Source organism: Sus scrofa, chromosome 14 (genome assembly GCF_000003025.6).
Source record: "Sus scrofa isolate TJ Tabasco breed Duroc chromosome 14, Sscrofa11.1, whole genome shotgun sequence".
NCBI classification, from domain to species: domain Eukaryota; kingdom Metazoa; phylum Chordata; class Mammalia; order Artiodactyla; family Suidae; genus Sus; species Sus scrofa.
Window position 1 is genome coordinate 73090048 of NC_010456.5, and position 19906 is coordinate 73109953.

The following is a 19906-nucleotide window of genomic DNA, read 5'->3' on the forward strand; positions in this document are numbered from 1 at the left end:
TGAGAATGGGACATGTTGAAGACTCCACTACAGTATGATACAGGACTGATATAAGCAATCTTCCCTTAGCAGGTACTGTCGTCTTCTGGTTCTGTGACACAGAAGATGGCTCTATCACAATAAAAACTCTTTTAACTATTCCAACTTCCTAGCAATAGAGTTTCTCTCTGGAGTCCAGTGATTCTCCCTTAATGATGTGCAAGCCTCCAGTATGAAGTTATCAGTCATATTTTTCTGTTTATGGCACATCACAGTAGAGAGTCCCAAGTCATAGTCAACAGCCAAGATGAGACCCCCTTGAGTGCTGGGCTCATTGACTCAAGCCTTTAATTTTCATGTTCCACTCCAACTCAAATAACACAAATCCATATAAACATAAAATCCATGTAAACATGGACATTAGTTTCAATCACAAGATGCTTTCAATAATTTAATACCTAAAGAGAACCTGCTGCATTTTGGTCGCATTCTATTTTGCCACAGTACTTTGGTTTTAGAAACTCATTTGCGTTTGTTTAAAAGCAAGGCTTCCTATAAGCCTAGTAAATACACAAGCACAGATTTTAGCACTCCCCGTTTTGCTAAATGAAGAAATCAACTGCATCACTCCAATTTTGTATTCAATCATGAGTGAAATACAACTAAACTGAATCCAGTTCTAGGTAGCATGTTAATAAGAGATTTTGTTCAAAAGTCTGCCATGTCCATCCTGTTGCAAAAATGACCACCAACCCTGGGATCACCGAATGTTCCAAGGCTCTCAAATAGTACTTAATTTCTTCCCATAAGTGGGAAGAACTTTTGCTCCCCCCACCAACAAATTTCATGGCATGTTCAAATTCTGAACAAACCAATGCCAAAAAAAAAAAAAAAGAGAGAGATAGTAAATTTGTTTCAACTTTTTATTAAAACACTTAGGATACAGATTGACTTTCTTCTGTAAATGACTTTTACTTTTCCTGAAATAGGACATATATGCACTCTGATAAAACAGAATGAAAGGTTTCAATTCATGGAGTTCCCGTACAAAGCTTTGATTCTGTTAGGAAGCCAAACTCCTCACAGTAGCTTCTTTCCTCTACCTTATTATAGGAACTTTGTTTTCTGTGGGGCAAGAAATAAACTGGCACCACTTGATTTTTCAATCCCAACTCTTTCTCCAGTGGCCAAAATAAACCACTTTCACAAAGAGCTGCCCTGTATAGAATCCATAGTTTCCTGGCTTGCTACAAAGTGATTAGGGACAAATAGAAAACAAAAACAGGAAAACTAACACTGAGGCAATTATACCTCTCCTGTCTCTGAACAGAGAAGTATGGGTTACCTTTAGCCAAAGGAAATTAAAAGTACACACGTTAACTATCTAGTTCATTCATCGTTAGCTTGATTTGCTCACTTAAGGCTTTAACCCCTTTCCAAACCAGGTCTGCTTGCTAATAAATGAAAGGCATGTTCTTCCCAGCTTTATTCTGCATTTGGTACTGAGCAGTGAAAAAGTATGCTTTCCCAACAGGTCAGGACTAAAGACTAACAATGGGAAATGCAACAATACTCTCTCACCCAAGGAATATATTATCCACTTTCCCTGCCCTCATGTTAGGAGCAAGAATCCACTGAATTTAGTTCAGTCCTCTCCAAAAAAGCATCACCATCACAATTTTCAGTTTTTGAGGAAAATCCTCTAATCTTTTATTCATGGAAAAATGAAGATATTCTCCCATCTTGAGAATACGAGATCTCGTCCATCTCCTATCCCTTCATCCTTTACAAGGGCAGAATATTGGTTAAGATCATGAAAACCCAGTTTCACACATGGCATCAGGAAAATGGGATGCTCAAAAATAATCCTCAATACACTACTGTGGATGCTAAGGCTTTTATACCCGGTGCTTACTGACAAGCGATGCTGGCTCAAAAGGAACAGCTCTACACAAAGTTCTTGGATTAGCTTCCCCAGATTATTTCTGGACTGGAGAAAGGCAATTTCATAACACCCTCCCCCCTACCAAGAAAATAATAATAATAATAATAATCTGGAAAAGCTACAGAAGTTAACCTTTAAATACCAAAAATAAATTGATAGCCAATAAAAAGAGCTCAAGAAGAGTCCAATAAAGAGACCAAATTCTACAAATGGAAATTCTGAAGCCCATGGCATATATCTTTCCTAGATTCAAACAAATGCTCCAATACCAGACCTTTAAGTTCTCAACTCACAGAATTAAGACCCCTTAAGCTGTTAACTTTGTCCTGTGTGACTCTCACGTTCAGAAAAATTTCCCGTAGAATCTGCAAAAATGACTGAGACACACCTGCAATGTGTGATAACATGGGAGATGTTGTCTTTTATGAGGCGAAAGTCACTTTTTACAAATGAAAATGAAAAAGGTGCTACAGAGAGAAACGAAATTCACAACCACATAAAAGCAAAGACTGGCTGAAACCTGTAACTTTAAGAGTAAAAATAATAAAAACAACCCACCATAGAATTAACTCCTCTGCAGTGAACAATTTGCTGCACACGCCAGGATGAGGAATGACCCTGGCTCACCACAGTAGAAACTGACTTCAACTGCGAGGCCAGGGTTCTGCCCTTCCTAGTGCTCCGTACACAAGGTGGTGCCACTCACTAAAAGGCCGTTAGAGACAGGGGCGCTTCTCTCACCAGCCTCCTGACTCAAGCAGGAGTAAGTTCACTTGACTGAGCGCCAGCCCCCAATGTGTATCTGCGCATAATTTTATGAAGTATCTAAATGCCATTCACTAGATTTAAAAAAAACAAGAAAACAAACTCTGGACCAAGTTAATTGTGAACTCAAAAAGTTATTAGGAGGGACACCAATTACATTAACAACACTTTCTTTAAAAAATAGAATCACTTTCTTTTGAAATCAACCACAGTGGTGAGACGTGTTTTTCTTTCCAGTGCCCATGATGGCACACAGCTCTACCTGGCAAATCCTGCCACTTCCAAGTCCCGGGGTGCTGAACTGCACCAGCACGTGGGGCAGCGTTACCTCCCAACAGTGTGGAGAAGAGCACATGTCACCACTGGGCGAGGAGAGAGCTGACAGAGACTCTTGGCTTCTCAACGCCAGACATGGTTGGAGAGCTTTCCTTGTTCTATTAGAAAAGTTCATGAGGAAGCTGTGAATAGGATCAGTCCAGAGAAGTAAAACTCTTTTATTTTCACTGTCCAAACATCAGTCAATATACTGGGAGAGCCAGCGGAAGCCCTCGCCGTAGCCTTGCCTCTTGAGCACACTGCACATGAACACTTCCATGGGGCGGGCGTTCAGCTCCTTCAGGGTCACATTCCCCTAGGGGAGGCAAAACCAGGAAAGGCTTGTTAGCGTGTTCAGGAAAAGCCTGAAAGAGTGACGACAAAAATCACTTTCTCTCCTTCAAAAGCAAATCTGAGCAGGGATGAATTAGAGAAATGTGGTCAAGGCCACACAGATGGCTTCCTTAGGGGTTCGTGCTTTGAGGACAGATAAGCAGCACAGTCCTACTCCCTGAGCCTCTGCTTTGGACACACCAACATTCATCTGGAAAGCTATGGCAGCAAACCAAGAAAAAGGCCACCGGGACCCACAGAACCAGCATGCTCTCTAGCAGACAACAGAAGTCTGGGACCTCTTAGAAATAAGGACATTCTCATTAACATAAGCATTTAGATACATACACTAATAACAGGTTATATTAAGAAAATTAAAAATTCACTTGAGTGTAAGAGGGAAAACTAAATTACTTAAAGGAAGCATTTCTAGAAAAGAACTAGATAACCAAGAGGCAAGACTAAGGATCATGTGGAGTACCCATCGTGATGCAGGAGAAATGAGTCCGACTAGGAACCATGAGGTTGAGGGTTCGATCCCTGACCTTGCTCAGTGGGTTAAGGATCTGGCGTTGCCAGGAGCCGTGGCGTAGTTTACAGACATAGCTCGAATCCAGCTGTGGCGTAGGCCAGCAGCTGCAGCTCCAATTCAACCCCTAGCCTGGGAACCTCATATGCCGTGGGTGCGGCCCTTAAAAGGAAAAAAAAAAAAAAAAAAAAGACTAAGGACCATGCAAAAAAATTAGGAAGTTACAGATCCCAGAAAAGGTAATTAAATTGAATATGCCAAAACCCCAAGCTGAAAAGACCAGGATTCCTGTAAATTACAGCTGATCTAGATTTTTCTTTCACAAGCATACTTTTCTGCAACAGCATTCTCCTTCCTACTGGAGACACCATAACCTACTGATCTGGGATCTATTTCTGGTTTTGTCACTGACCTGCTGTGTAGACCTGAACCAGTCACTCTCAGAGTTCCCTTATCTTCAAAATAGGGGAACTAGTCCCACCTCTCTCAGCAAGGAGCACTGAGGCTGACCCAGTGCTCTGACTTCAATGCTTAGAAAGTGACAGAAATGATCACTCTTCATAACCTGAAATTTCCAGTCAAAAAACAAACAAACAAAAATTCTGGCTAAGGACCCTTTCAAAAGCAATTTCTCAGAACTGGTTTTGAAAGACAGAAAATTCTTAAAATGACAAGTTTGTTTTTTCTACCATTCTCTTCATCCTCATTCACCCAAGGAAACGCTCATTAGAAAAGTTAAAGAAAGAATACGCTCCTGCTTCCGACGTCTACAAATCACCTCTAGTAGAACACATCCAAAGCCCAGTTAAACGTTTGTAAGACAAGTTAAAATCTAGGCAGCAGAACATGAAGGTTTCAAAAGCTGCGTATTTCCTTTATAACACATCCCCTGAAGAGTCTTCACCTACCTTTCCTGTGGTCTGTCCATAAAGCCCAAATATCTCACGGAGTTTTTCTTCACTGATTGCATCTGTTCTGTCAATTTTGTTACCCAAGATAAGGATTGGCACATTGGATATTGTTTCATCAGTCATTAAAGCCTAAAGACAAGTCAAAAAAAAAAAAAAAAAAAAAAAAGAGTTAAGTGAGCAATCTATAAAAGCCCACCAGGTAATGAAAACAACTTTAATTTTCACTTGTCTGGAAGGTATCAAAAGTAAAGTGAAAATCTGATCATATTTATACTTGAGTGATTAACTAAACGTTAATCTTGACATTATATAACACCCTTAACATTAGGCAAAAACCCCTTAAAAATTACCTTGATATTAGTAAAAATCCCCCATTATCTTCAAAACAATTATAATATAAAATTATGTCTATTTTCGAAGCAGTAGAACTGCCCAACCTTAACTTTGGGCAAAATCATTCAGCCAGAGTCATCCTCTTCCATCCACTGAGCAGTGTCCTAGAACAAAGCTCTGGCTATAACGCCTCAAAGGTGACATTAGACCCCAGCTATTCACTAGATGCCCCATGTGTGCAAAGCTCCATATCAGACTCTGAGAGGAAGAGAAAAGGAAGGATCAGACACATCCCTGGCTCAAGGAATCCTCACTCTATGTTCCTCTGTCAACAAGGGAAGGCAAGTGGATGATTAAGTGTCACAATGAATAGGAAGAAAATATAAATACTAACAGACATTCAGGAAAATCAAATGGTGACAAAGGCTCAAGGAAGTCTTAGCAAAGGAAAACTAAATTGGACTCTGAAGGAGGCGCAGGGTTTGGATAGGTAGACTCCAAAGAAGCTTACGGAAAGAAAAGAATTCATAGGCTACATGGAGTACCATGTGGCTGGATTAAAGCATTATGTTGGCATGTGGTGACAGAGTAAATGCATTGAGAAAGGATGACAACCATGATGGTGCCAGTCTGAGAAGTTATTAGCTGCAACATGTCCTAAAGACCCCAAATCCAGAAATTATTGGAATCTACACTTTCAGTACAATGAATTCACAAATAGTTATCTATCTGTGGTGCTCAGGTAAGGGACGATGATCTAGCCTAAGACAGCAGTACGTACTGAAGAGCCCAACAGGCATTCTGGAGAAAGAAGCAAACGACTGATGTCTAAACAATAAGACAGATAAGACAGGAGTCAAAGTGGGCAGAGATTTCAAGCCTGGGAATCTTGTTCTCACTGAGGGGACAAACTAGAAAGGAGAGTGGATTTGTAAGGATAAAGGGGAATCTACTTCAAACATCTCAAGTTTGAGGAAATGTCAGACTCAGAGTGAGGATGTCATTCATTCATTAAATACTAACACAGTGCCTACTACGTGCCTGATGCTTTGCTAGGTACAGGGGTTTCACAAAGAAATAAGACAAGGTTCCTACCACCTAGGTTCACCTTTCAGTGGGAGAGACCTATAAGAAAATCAGTAAAGACAAGAGACACTGGGAGTTCCTACTGTGGCTTAGCGGGTTAAGAACCCAACTAGTATCCATGAGGATGCAGGTTTGATCCCTGGCCTCGCTCAGTGGTTAAGGATCCGGTGGTGCCATGAGCTGTGGTGTAGGCTGAAGACGAAGCTCGGATATCGAATGCAGCTCACAGATGTTGCTGCTGCTGTGGTGTAGGATGGCAGCTGCAGCTCTGGATCCAACCCCTAGCCTGGGGAACTTCCATATGCCGCACCTGCGGCCCTGACAAGAAAAAAAAAGAAAGAAAACAGACAGTGATAAGGTCTAACAGTCTGAGAGGCTGGGGAAGGTTTCACAGAAGCAGTCACATACCTGAACTCTGAGCTCTCTTAAAGGACATTTTGAAATTTACCAGCAAAAGGGGGTAAGGGTCAGGTGAGAAAAAAAAGGCAGAAACAGTCAGTCACTTGTGCATACTCAGAGGAGTACAAGTTGTTCAAGGTCAGACAACAGAGAGAAAAGCTAGAGAAATAAATAGGAAAGATCATGAAGGATCTTATGTGCTATGAAAAAAAGATTTGCAGATTTTATCCCCAAAGTAGTAAAGGACATTCAGTAGGACAAAGGCAAGTCAGAGAAAGTTCCTTCTAGCATTATAGTAAGTGGCAGGGGGGTGGTGAAATCTACTGTAATTCACCGCATGTCCAGATCCATGAGAGGGAAGAGGAATAGTTCCATTCTGGGAGAACAGAATTGGAAGGCAGAGTTGTCTAATAAGTAGCATTATGTATAAGGCTGGAGCTGAAGAGAGGTTAAAGAGAAATCCATTTGGGGGTCACTGCCATGTAGGCTGCATATGAAGAAATGGGAGAAGCCTAGACCAGCCTGGATAAAAATTACAGACCCTGGGGAACACCAGAATTTAAGGGCTAAGCAGGAGAACAGGTGCTCTTGAAAGAGTCTGAGAAGTACTGGCCAGAGAGAGAGAGAGCACCAAAGTCAAGAATATAAAGGGGACTTTAAGGAGAGAGAGAATGACCAGTGCCAAGAGGTCAAGTAAGGGAAGGACTGCCCTTAGGCGATTCTACAAGAGATTAGCACTTTAGATTCAACAAACATACGTACAAACAAACCTAAGAGAGGTTCAAATTGCTAGGAACAAGAATGCAGAGAGGCAGTCCTCAAAGAGAAAGAAGAGGCACAGGGAGACATAGTAGGGAAAACAAAGGCAATATGACAGAGATTATCAAGCCAAGAAAATACAATGTTGAGAAAGGAGAAAACTTGAAGTAAATCCTAGTTAGTATTAAACATGGCAGGTGACTGAAACTGCAGACTGAGGACAGACTGTTAAGGTCTGGTAAGTTACCCTCAGCCCAAGGGTGGGCAGGCACAACCTGAGAACACAGATTCAAAAAAAATGTAGAGATCCCTAGTATCTCCTTTAAGGTTTCACTGCGCCAACACTTCATAAAGAGTGACTGTACCCGCTATGTAAAAGGAAAAGACATTAGTTATTTTGGGAAAGCAGGCATTAGCTGAGGAGTGTCCTGAGCAAAGTGCACATACAAAACAAAAGCAATTTACTGGTGTCTGAGCTGAGCTTTCTCAGGACATTGAAAAGCAGTGTCTTAGATTTTAAAACATTTTCTTCCTCTAATTAGAACTTTTACCAAATGTTAACTGGAATGATTAAGTACTGGTACTACTGAGCTGTATTCTTAAAAGAAACAGGCCAGGAAAGGAAAAAAACATAAACATACATTAAGCTCGACTTTGGATTCCATGAGTCGAGGATGATCTGCACAGTCCACCAGAAAGACAATCCCATTAATTGCTGGGAGATAATTTTTCCAAACCCGACGTGCTAAAAGACAAAGTATGCAGTTGCATCAATTAAAAAAAAAAAATTCTCAAAATGAATAGCTTAATGGTCTAGAAAGTAGGCAAATCCTGGTCAGGTTTCAATAGCATTAGACTCTGTATGGAGTCTCCAAGTCCCAGCCAGTATTAAGTCAGAACGAAGGGTATAAACTGCTGGTCCATGAATTGAATCTGATTTTTAAAAATTTGAAAATCAGAGCTTTCTGCCTGATTTTGTGAAAAGCTGCAACATCTGGCAATCCTATGCCTACCTAGCTCCATGCTGGACAGATAATAATCTGTTGGAACTGAGTGGGGCTGCCCTTTAGGTGAGGCCTCAGTTCCTCAGTTTGCCAAAGTTTCCACCACTCCCTACTGTCTTACACCCAATTTCACTCACTCAAATGACCTACCTCCTGGAGCCATTTTAATTTGCAACCCTGAGTTAAATAACAGAATGCAAGTAACTTGTCCATATAACTTTAGTCCCAAGTTAGTTTTTCTTTTTTCTTTTTTTTGTCTTTTGTCCTTTTTAGGGCCACACCTGTGGCACGTGGAGGTTCCCAGGCTAGGGGTCTAATCGGAGCTGTAGCTGCCAGCCTACACCACAGCCACAGCAATGCCAGGTCTGAGTCACGTTTGTGACCTACACCACAGCTCACAGCAAGGCCGGATCCTTAACCCACTGAGCGAGGATAGGGATGAACCTGCAACCTCATGGTTCCTAGTTGGATTCGTTTCTGCTGCGCCACGATGGGAATTCCCCAAGTTAGTTTCTAACTAACCAGTATATAAGTGTACTGACACCTTCATCCACTCACTCTGTAGGAAGACTGGGCTTTTACAGGTGGTTGCAGTCCCAGGCCAATTACCTCAGTCTCCTTATTTAGCCCAGTGTGCCTGATAAATTTTATTTTATTTTTGTTGTTTGTAACATGAAGTGATAATGGTTTGGGTAGTAATGTTTTAATTGTATTATAACTTCTAAGCCATTCATTTTGGTCCTTTCAATGGGATGATTAAGGAAAGTAACATCTCGGAGTTCCCATCATGGTTCAGTGGTTAACGAACCCCACTAGGAACCAGGAGGTTGTGGGTTTGATCCCTGGCTTTGCTCAGTGGGTTAAGGATCTGGCGTTGCCGTGAGCTGTGGTGTAGGCTGCAGAGGCGGCTTGGATCCCACGTTGTTATGGCTGTGGTATAGGCCGACAGCTACAGCTTTGATCTGACCCCTAGCCTGGGAACCTCCAAAGGCTGTGGGTGGGGCCCTAAAAAGACAAAAAGACACACACAAAAAAAGAAAAGAAACATCTCTACATCAAACATTTAACAATGGTTACCTCTGAAGAGCAGGACTGGGAAGGAGAGGCTATAGGAACTTTCACTTTTACCTTCCATTTTTGTATACTGACTGTATACTGAATTTGTTACACTGAGCCTGAGCTACTTTTATAAGTCAAAATTTATATTGGAGTTCCCGTCGTGGCGCAGTGGTTAACGAATCCGACTAGGAACCATGAGGTTGCGGGTTCGGTCCCTGCCCTTGCTCAGTGGGTTAACGATCCGGCGTTGCCGTAAGCTGTGGTGTAGGTCACAGACGCGGCTCAGATCCCGAGTTGCTGTGGCTCTGGCATAGGCCGGTGGCTACGGCTCCGATTGGACCCCTAGCCTGGGAATCTCCATATGCCGCCGGAGCGGCCCAAGAAATAGCAAAAGAAAAAAAAAAAGACAAAAAAAAAAAAATCTTAAAAAAAAAATTTTAAAGTTATACCAAAAAAAAAAAATAATAAAGGAAAACTCCAAATGTACAACATTTTAGTAACTTCTGAAAAATGGTGGCTAAGTTATTATGAAAAAGTGTTTCTGAAGTAAATTTTCCTCGGTCCAATAAAACAAAACTATGTACAGACCTTTACCAACTAACAATACGGCTATGTATAGATAAATCCACTGTAAGTTGAAAGTACCATAAGTCAAAAATACATTTGGAGTTCCCATCATGGCGCAGTGGTAAATTTATCGACTAGGAACCATGAGGTTTCAGGTTTGATCCCTGGCCTTGCTCAGTGGGTTAAGGATCTGGTGTTTCCGTGGGCTGTGGTGTGTAGGTCTCAGACGTGGCTCGGATCCCTCGTTGCTGTGGCTGTGGCGAAGGCCGGTGGCTACAGCTCCGACTGGACCCCTAGCCTGGGAACCTCCCTATGCCGTGGGAGCGGCCCTAGAAAAGGCAAAAAGACAAAAAAAAAAAAAAAAAAAAAAAAAAAAATACATTTAATACACTTAACCTACCAACCATAGTTTAGCCTAGCTGACCTTAAACGTGCTCAGAACACTTACATCAGCTTACAATTGGGCTCAATCACCTAACACAAAGCCTAATTAAACATTATTTACTGGCCATACCTGGGGCACAGGGAAGTTCTGGGGCCAGAGTTCGAACCTGAGCCACAGCAGTAACAACACTGAATCTTTAACCGCTAGGCCACTAGGGAAGTCCCTACAAAGTCTATTTTAAAATGTCTTGATTCCCTCCTGTAATTTACTTAATACTGTACTGAAAGTGAAAAACAGAATGGTTATATAGGAACAGAATGATTGTAAGTTTATCAGTCGTTTACCCTCACAATCACCTGGCTGACTGGGAGCTGCGACTGCCCAGCCTGAAGAAAGACTATGGTACCATAGGTCACTAGCCCAGGAACAGTTCAAAATTCGAAATATGAAATAAAGTTTCTACTGAACGCATATCACTTCTACAACACTGTAAAGTCAAAAAATCTTAAGCTGAACCATTGTTAAGTTGGGGACCATCTGTACCTAAACGCATGTCCCTTCTCTATCAAAAACTAAAAGCTAAAATTATCACTCAAAATAACATACAATTTCTAGTTCAGGTGTCAAAAAACACCTACTCCTTCTGTATTCTCCAGATGGCCTCTGTTCAGCTTATAACTGCATTATCTCTGAATTTAAATTTGTAAGCATTATAAATACTTTTGAAAGAAGCATAAGGAGTTACCGTAGTGGCTCAGTGGTTAACGAATCTGACTAGCATCCATGAGGATGCAGGTTCAATCCCTGGCCTTGCTTGGTGGGTTAAGGATCTGGCATTGCCGTGAGCTGTGTTGTAGGTTGCAGATGCAGTTCAGATCCTGCGTTGCTGTGGTTGTGGCGTAGGCCGGCAGCTACAGCTCTGATTCGCCCCACAGCCTGGGAACCTCCATATGCCGCAGGTGCGGCCCTAAAAAAAAAAAAGAAAGAAAGAAGCATAAAAGATACCATTACACCCCTCCTACCCAAATGGAAATAATACAAGCTCATTATGGAAAAAAGGAAAGAAGATAATCTATAATCCTCCATCAATACACAGTCACTGCTACTGTTTCCACATTTTCTTTCAATCTTTTTTCTATACAAATATTTTATGTAGTGATCATACTAAATAATTTTGTAGAACATGAATATTAACTGAATAAAATAAATATATAATTATATATTAACAAAATCACTGACTACAAAATTATTTGGATCTCTCCTTTTGGCTAAAATTGCTTGACTTTACTATTATAATTACCAATATTCTATTTTTTTAAACTGTACTTGAAAAACTATATTAAATTCTACCTAATAACATAATGCTCCAAAAGAAGACTTCTCAACTCAGTTTAATAACAAATAAGTAAACCTGATAGAAACTCAACAGTTTCTTTTTCCTGCCTTCCCAGAATATTTATTCTCGCATCTTAAATGTTTTACTCCTAAGCCTAGAGTCTTGCCAAATGTAAAGTGTCCATCAGATGAAGATGTCCCATTCTGCATATCTCTAAAACACCTGATGGGAATCTGGGAACCAAATGAACACAGCCTGAGTAAGGCAAAAAGCATTTGAGGAGAACAAGAAGGCAGAAGAAAATGTTCCACCAACTGCCCCAAATGGGGAGAATATTTAAAAAATAGCAATTCAGATTGGAGTGGTCACAAATAGTCACTGTATTATTTCTGCAACTTTTGAAAAATTTTAAATTACTTACAAATAACTTAATTTCCTACATACTTACATTCCACTTAATAAAGGATACAGAAGAGATATGATTAAATTTTTTTATGTGATATCATACTGGATCTTATTTTTAAAAAAATGCTATAGGAGTTCCTGTTGTGGCGCAGTGGTTAACGAATCTGACTAGGAACCGTGAGGTTGCGGGTTCGATCCCTGCCCTTGCTCAGTGGGTTAACGATCCGGCCTTGCTGTGAGCTGTGGTGTAGGTCGAAGTTGCGGCTCCAATCCCGAGTTGCTGTGGCTCTGGCGTAGGCCGGGGGCTACGGCTCCGATTTGATCCCCTAGCATGGGAACCTCCATATGCCGCGGGAGTGGCCCTAGAAAAAGGCAAAAAGACAAAAAAAAAAAAAAAAAAAAAAAAAAGCTATAAAGGAGATTATTAGAACAAATAGCAAAAAAGGGGGGATACAGTATAGAACAGTAAATAAAACTTCCTGGGTTTGATAGTTACTATGATTATGTAAGGGAATATTCTTACTATTAGAAAATATGCATTAAAATATTAAAGACTAAAAGAGCACAATGAACTCACAAATGGTTCAAGAAAAATAAATATTTACGTGTCTTATACAGAAAGGGAGACTAATAAATTTGGACAAAAGTTATAAAGAGGGGAGTGCTCCATATTATTTACACAACTTTTGACAAGTTTGAAATTACTTAAAAATAACAAATGAATAAAACAACTTTACTAATCAAGATTTCAATCCTAAAAGCAAGCAATTTAAGGAGTTCCCGTCATGGCTCAGCAGAAACAAATCTGACTAGTATCCATGAGGACATAGGTTTGATTCCTAGCCTCTCTCAATGGGTTAAGGATCTGGTGTTGCCATAAGCTGTGGTGTAGGTTGCAGATGTGGCTTGGATCTGGCATTGCTGTGGCTGTGGCGTAGGCCAGCGGGTACAGCTCTTACTCAACCCCTAGCCTGGGAACCTCCATATCTGTGAATGCAGTCCTAAAAAGACAAAATAAAATAAAATAAAATAAATAAAATAACTAAAAGCAAGCAACTTAAGAAGTAAATATGACACGCTGCTTTAAAAAAGAGGGGGAACAAAACGAACCAGAAGTCAATAGCATGCTTCCATTGAGCTTTTTCTCTTACCTTGCTCATGCCCACCGAGATCAAAAGTTGTAAAAGTCATTCCAGCAATTGTCAGCTCTTCTGATGCTAAAAAATAAAGAAAAGTAATAAACTTCTCCATCCAACAAGGCCCAGTTACCAGTATTGTAATCCAATACAAAAGCAAAACCTAATGAAGGTTTCATTTGGTAAGAAGAGGATACAAGGGTGAAAACATTCTTAATCTAAATCTCTTTTTCTCTAAAGTGTCTGCTGCTCCTTATAAGTAGATATGAGATGTGTCCCACTGCAGGACTAGTGAAAACAGTGACAAAGTTGCAGAGGTTTAGATTCATGGGTATTTGACCTGAGTGTGTCTTATATGGAATTTTTTTTCAAGTGAGCTGCCTTTTGGGGCTTCAGTTAATAAAACAACTGCATCAAATGAGGATTCATCCTCTTACCCTGACAATGACCCTCAAATATCAAATGGTCACCTGCTATTTTCAAACCTACTGGGATGTAATGTTGGAACATGTTGGCCCAATCTGTCATCCTTGAGCATGTGTAAAAGAGTGGTTTTGCCTGCATTGTCCAGTCCCAAGAATACAAGTTTTCCGGATTTCTTGTAGAGTCCTAAAAGGGAAAAAGAAGATGTTAACATAATTTGCTCTCTACACACCAAAGCCTGCTCATGTTTAAACTTAGAGAAATTGCACAAACTTTGAAACCTATGATATATTTCAAGGATATGGCTTTACCTAGGAACTGGAGCACACTGCTGAAGCCATTGTAGATCCACTCAAAGATGAAAGACATTATTAATGCTCACTACCTGCATAAAATAAGAAAGCAGCAAAGGTAAGCTTTCTCAATGCTCGTACAGTTCTGGAGAAGTTAACTCTCATTCACTGGCCCTGATACATGTTTACAGCCCCATGTTTTGGGGCACCCAAAGGATTGTGCACCCTGGAGGGAAGTCTCTAGGGTCCTCAGATCTGCACAAACTTCTGGTTTTCTAATAGATTTCAATCTATGATACTCGGAGGATTAGGAGTTAAAGATATACTTTCCTCTTTTTTACTGTGACTCACTCCTCCAGGCAGCTGCTCATTCACATTCCCTAGATACACCACTGCTGTCTACCAGTTAGCAAAACTTCTAGGAAATCAGCCCCATCAGTAATCTGGACCAAAATGTCACACTGATGCACTAAGCAGGAAATAAGAATAAAAGGTATATTAAACTGAATGAAAAGCATATTAACCCATCCTTGTAAACAACTCTAAAAAAACAAGGTCACCAAGATCTTACTGGCTGACACAATTTGCACTCCTCCACTTAGCAATGCTATCTCTTCTGAAACAATATTTGTTTAAACCCTCTTACAGACATGCATCTCAATTTAGAAAAAGATGATATCTCTATACTGGAGAGCCACAAGAGATAAGAGAAAAATATCTGGAGAGCCATGAAGAGATAAGAGAATCCTATCATCTGAAAAATCAAGACCTAACCCATTTTACAAATAAGGACTTTCTTAAAATAAGAACACTCATTTAGAACATAAAGGTGGGTTCTTAGCTAAGTACATACCTTAATTAATACTGATCCTAACACCACCTTCCTACTGTTTCCCATAAGCCTAGACAAAACAAAAGATGACCCAAAGTTACTGACATCCACTGGTAATAAGCAAAAGGACTTCTGAATGTAAGAGCCAACTGTGGGTGTTTCTCAGAGTCAGCATTTCCTAATTACCTTGAAGTTTTGCCTCAATAACTCGGTGCAGTAAAAAGAATGATTCCCCCATTTTCACTCCTCTCCACCCATCAGCACGAACATCTGAACACAAGGCCTTATACTAGATATGACCAACTGCTATCAAATAAATTTCATGAATTTTATTTTAAAAGTCAACAAGAGTTAACTGTAAAAAGGTTAGCTACAAAAATCCATCTACATTCTTCACTCAAGGAATGTTAGACGAAGAAGAAACTGAAATATGGAGAGAGTGTACGTTAATTGTCTTTTTCATCAAATAACTGGATTGTTTATCAGGCTTGTGCCCTGATAGCTTTGTGCTTATCTTCTATGGCTCTTACCATGGAGGGCCAAATGAAGCCTGGGAGTTTGGGTAGGGGTGGAGACTGAGGACTTTTTTATAAAGATACTAAAGGTTTTTGACCTTCTTCAGTAACATCAAAATATACAAAGAGACCATATTAGTATGGTAAATAGTAGTTTTATCCAGAAACAATCTCCACTTTAAGAAGTCCAATGACTTAAACACACAAAGTTCCTATGCTTAAGTTTCCACTGTAGGTAAGTAAAACAACGTGCCTTTCCACTGCAATCCCACCAAACTAGTCATCCTTCCCTGTTTTCTGCGACTTGGAGAAGCACAGCTCACTTTTAGAGAGCACCTTTCATTAAGGTCACTCCCACTTACCATGCCTTTAAAACCAAACGCTTATATATTCATCTGTACCACACTGGTTTCTAGTCAGTGTTTTACAGACTCTTTGTAAAGTTTTGCCACATCATTTTTTTTTTTTTTTTTTTTTTTTTTGGTCTCTTTGCCATTTCTTGGGCCGCTCCTGCGGCATATGGAGGTTCCCAGGCTAGGGGTCGAATCAGAGCTGTAGCTGCCAGCCTACACCAGAGCCACAGCAACGGGGAATCCGGGCCGCGTGTGCAACCTACACCACAGCTAATGGCAACGCCAGATCGTTAACCCACTGAGCAAGGGCAGGGATTGAACCCTCAACCTCACGGTTCCTAGTCGGATTCGTTAACCACTGCACCACGACAGGAACTCCCGCCACATCATTTTAAAAGTATTCCCAATTAGATAAAGTCACCTTAGGTGACAAGGGGGAAACCCCATTCTAAGGAAATTTTCATAGTTAACTGAACTACTTTGATTTACTAATTTATTTTGCCTTGACATCCCTGCTTTAAAAGTCTTATAATTCCTCCTTCCAAAACTATGGAACAGTGCTTAAAGAAACTCTTGGATGATGTTAAAAAATAATAAAAACTGGAGTTCCTGTCGTGGCACACTGGCAACGAATCCGACTAGGAACCATGAGGTCGCAGGTTCGATCCCTGGCCTTGCTCAGTGGGTTAAGGACACTGTGTTGCCATGAGCTGTGGTGTAGATCACAGACACGTCTCAGATGCAGCTCGGATCCCGAGCTGCTGTGGCTCTGGTGCAGGCCCGTGGCTACAGCTCCGATTAGAACCCTAGCCTGGGAACCTCCATATGTCATGGGTGTGGCCCTAAAAAGCAATAAATAAATAAATAATAAAAACTCTTACTGGACCCAAAAGTTGCACTGTATTGCTACCCAAAGTTACGGAGACAGCTCTGATGGCTCCTCTATCCTTGCGATCTTAGGCTCTGTACCTCCTTGTGAAAAGTTTTTCAGTTTATACAGTGCCTGCACATACATTTCATTTCAACCTCACAGCAACCTTACCAGGTAGGAATCGTGGCCTCACTTAAGAAGATGAGGATGCTAACACTCCTAGATAGCTTAACCAACACTGCTCAGCTTAAAAAGTAACAATGCTAGGACTTAAACTTTCCCCTCTTAATGCCAAAGCCAAAGCTCTCCCTGTTGATATCACATAAAATTCCAATGCAAATCACAGAACTGCTTTAAAAAAGAAATAAAGCTTCGGATGATAATTTAAAGTTTTCTTCCTTACAACTCACCACAACTCTTGAATTATATGTTAACAACTAGCATTGTATTTCTTTTCTATCCTTGATACGCTTTCCTACCTTATGGTATCTTCCAGCAAATTAGACTACCCCCAATATTTAAGGGCTTTAACTACCAAAAAAAAGCACTGCCAATGTACCTAAAACTAACATTTTCACATTTCAGGACTGACTGATTCAAATAAATAAAAAGGTGGAGCACTAGGCTGACGATTAGCCAATAAAAAAATATATACATATGTATTACATCTTATACATATTCATTACTTCTTATACATGCTCAGAGCAACTCTGGGACACCATTCCTGACAGATCTGGGGTAGCAAGGTTTTTAACAAAGAAACTCTGCTTAGCTGCAGGGTAAATGTCAAAGGTCAGGCCCACTGGAAAACTCTGTAAAGCCTCCTGTCACAAACTAAGCTGATGTATTGAGGTAAAGAAGAAAAGACAAGAGCAAGAGAATACTAACAGAATTCTTACATGCACGGAAGAGGAGGAAAAGAGGAGGAGGTGGAAGGAGAAAATACAGGCTTAGGCCCAGGACAGTAGATTATTAACACACAGCTGAAATGGGGGTGGTAGAGCCCTGGTCTAAGAGCCAAGGCGATCGTGTTCGAACGCTCATGCTATCTGCGGGACCTTGGGCATTTCACTGTTCCTGGGAGCCTTAGTGCCCGTTATCTGTAAAAGGATACTCATCAAGGACTTCAACCCACCCCACCGAGAGCAGTGAGGCTCATCTGAGACAGAGGATGTGAAGTCAACTAGTAAACCCGAACGCATCTACTAACGGAAAACTGTTATCCCGCTCAGCAGTTTGTAAAAACCCCCGAGCGAAATGCAGATGGACCCGATACCCCAGAGGTCGGCAGGGGACCGAGGAGACCCGGCCAAGCCGGCCTGTCCCCGCCCAGAATGAGCCCCGCGGCCCCACAGAACCGCCTGCGTGTCACTTCCCTCCCCCCCACAACCCTGCCTGCGCCGGCCTCCACCCCAACCCTCCCTGCGGCACCGCAGGCCCTCTGACCCCGACTCCCTCCGTCGCCGAAGCCCCCCTAACTCACAGCCCAAGGGACTCCTCCGGCAGTGGCGGGCGGCTTGGACCCTCCCTCAGCGCACAGCGCCCAGAAGCACCCGCGAACGCCAGCTACTTGCCGGATATACGTAACACCTCCTCCCCCGGGACTTCCGGGAGCGTGCTCGCCCCGCCCCTTCGTAGCGTCATGGCGTTCTGCCATCCGGTGCCGCCCTACCAGCGACTCAGACCGCGGAGGGGCGGGCCTCAGGCGTGACGACTGCGCTTGGGGGCGTGCCTGAGTTGGCCCCGCCTTCTTCCATAGAGAAAGCTGAACCCGCGAGACGTGGCAGCGCCTCAGCCCAGAGGGTGGGGCAGTATCTTGGAGTCTCCGGGTTGGACCTAGACGCTCCGGATGGTGGTTTCAAATCTGACCGCATTCCAAGGCACTCTGGGGAAAGCTGGCTACCGGGCGTAGGTAGGTTCTCGGAAGGATGAGTTGATTTGAGAGCCCTCGACCTAAAGTGAATCCTAGAAAGCTTCTGCTTTAAGTCAGTTCGCTCAGATTGCCTGTTTTCTAGAACATGCCTCATCTCATTTAACCCTCGTTACAGCCGTGTGAAGCAGATACTCTTATACCCAGTTCACAAATGGGGGAACCGAAGTTCAGAATAGTCTAGTAACCAAGTGCTAGTTCATACCCTGGGAAGTGGGAAAGTAACACATTGGTTCCCACTATGCTGTCCTGTACATGCATCTTCTCATTTAATTCTGAGGACAGCCCTATGAGATTAGCATTATTGCTCCCATCTTACAGATAAGAAAACTGAGTCAAAAGGAAAAATGAATGATGTTTTTGGATAGGAAGACTCAATGTCATAAAGATGTCACTTTTCGCTAAGTAAAATTACAAATTTAATATAGTTACTATAAAGTACTAGTAGGATTAATGTGTGTTTTAAAGAACTTATTTCTATTATTAATTAATTAATTTTTTGGCCCCAGTGCGCAGCGGCCTAATGTGAGTTCTCAGTTCCCAAAAGGGTTTGGACCCCTGCAGTGGTGAAAGGGACAAGTCCTAACAGCTAGGCCACCAGGAAACTCCCATGTGTTTTTTTTTTTTTTTAAACTATCCTGTTTGTTCCTAAAATTCAATGGAAAAGTAAACAAGAATATTCAGAAAAGAGGCTCTGAAAAAGAACAAGGAGAGGGATCTAGCACTACCAGATGGTAAAACATTTTAGGTGATTAAAACAGTTTGGTACAAATGTACAAAAGGACAAACAGGAGTTCCCTGTGTGGCTCAGTGGTAATGAACTCAACTAGTATCTGTGAGGATGTGGGTTCTATGGCCTTGCTCAGTGGGTTAAGGATCCAGTGTTGCCGTGAGCTGTGTGTAGATGGCAGAAACAGCTTGGATCCCGAATTGCTGTGGCTATGGTGAAGGCCGGCAGCTGAGCTCTGATTGGACCCCTAGCCTGGGAACCTCCGTATGCTGTGGGTGTGGCCCTAAAAAGCAAAAAAAAACCCCAAAGAATCGGGAAAGTTCTGAGTCTACCTTGTTTGCAAGCAAATGAGTTAGCCAGGCACACTTTCATGGATATTGGAAGACACAAGAGTTTTAGGGCAGAGAAAAGTATTTTATTACCCAAGCATAGCAAGTAGCATGAGCGTCATGTTTGTGTGTTTTACACTCCCCACCCCCACCCCACCAAGTTCTTTGGGGGTGATGCAGAGCAGCCAAGGTGGATGCTGCTCATATAGTGCGTTTGCACCAAAGCTGAATAACCCAGAGCTCAGGGAACCCAGTGGACTTCAGTTGAAGCAAACCTGGCTGACTTTTGACCAAGAGGGAAACAGTATTACATGGGACAGCAGACAGACCTGTCCCCTGCCCCAGATGGAGACTCTCTTTGAAAGGCCTGTTTCTTTATAGAAA

At 41.8% G+C, this 19906-nt stretch overlaps 1 protein-coding gene across 3 annotated transcripts; it reads right to left on the reverse strand.

Moving 5' to 3' along the window:
• On the reverse strand, positions 889-18162 carry SAR1A (secretion associated Ras related GTPase 1A). 3 transcript variants are annotated; one of them, XM_005657394.3, is made up of 8 exons: positions 18017-18141; positions 14816-14864; positions 13981-14054; positions 13736-13855; positions 13262-13327; positions 7996-8099; positions 4775-4906; positions 889-3320 (listed from the first exon to the last, which is right to left on the reverse strand). In XM_005657394.3, exons 3-8 carry the CDS (start codon positions 14036-14038, stop codon positions 3204-3206), a joined length of 597 nt encoding a protein of 198 aa, XP_005657451.1. In that variant the 5' UTR covers positions 14039-14054; positions 14816-14864; positions 18017-18141; the 3' UTR covers positions 889-3203. The 3 variants fall into 3 exon arrangements, with proteins under 3 accessions (XP_005657451.1, XP_005657450.1, NP_001026956.1); XM_005657393.3 differs by lacking the exon at positions 14816-14864 and having other exon boundaries at positions 18017-18162; NM_001031786.1 differs by lacking the exons at positions 14816-14864; positions 18017-18141 and having other exon boundaries at positions 3204-3320; positions 13981-14038.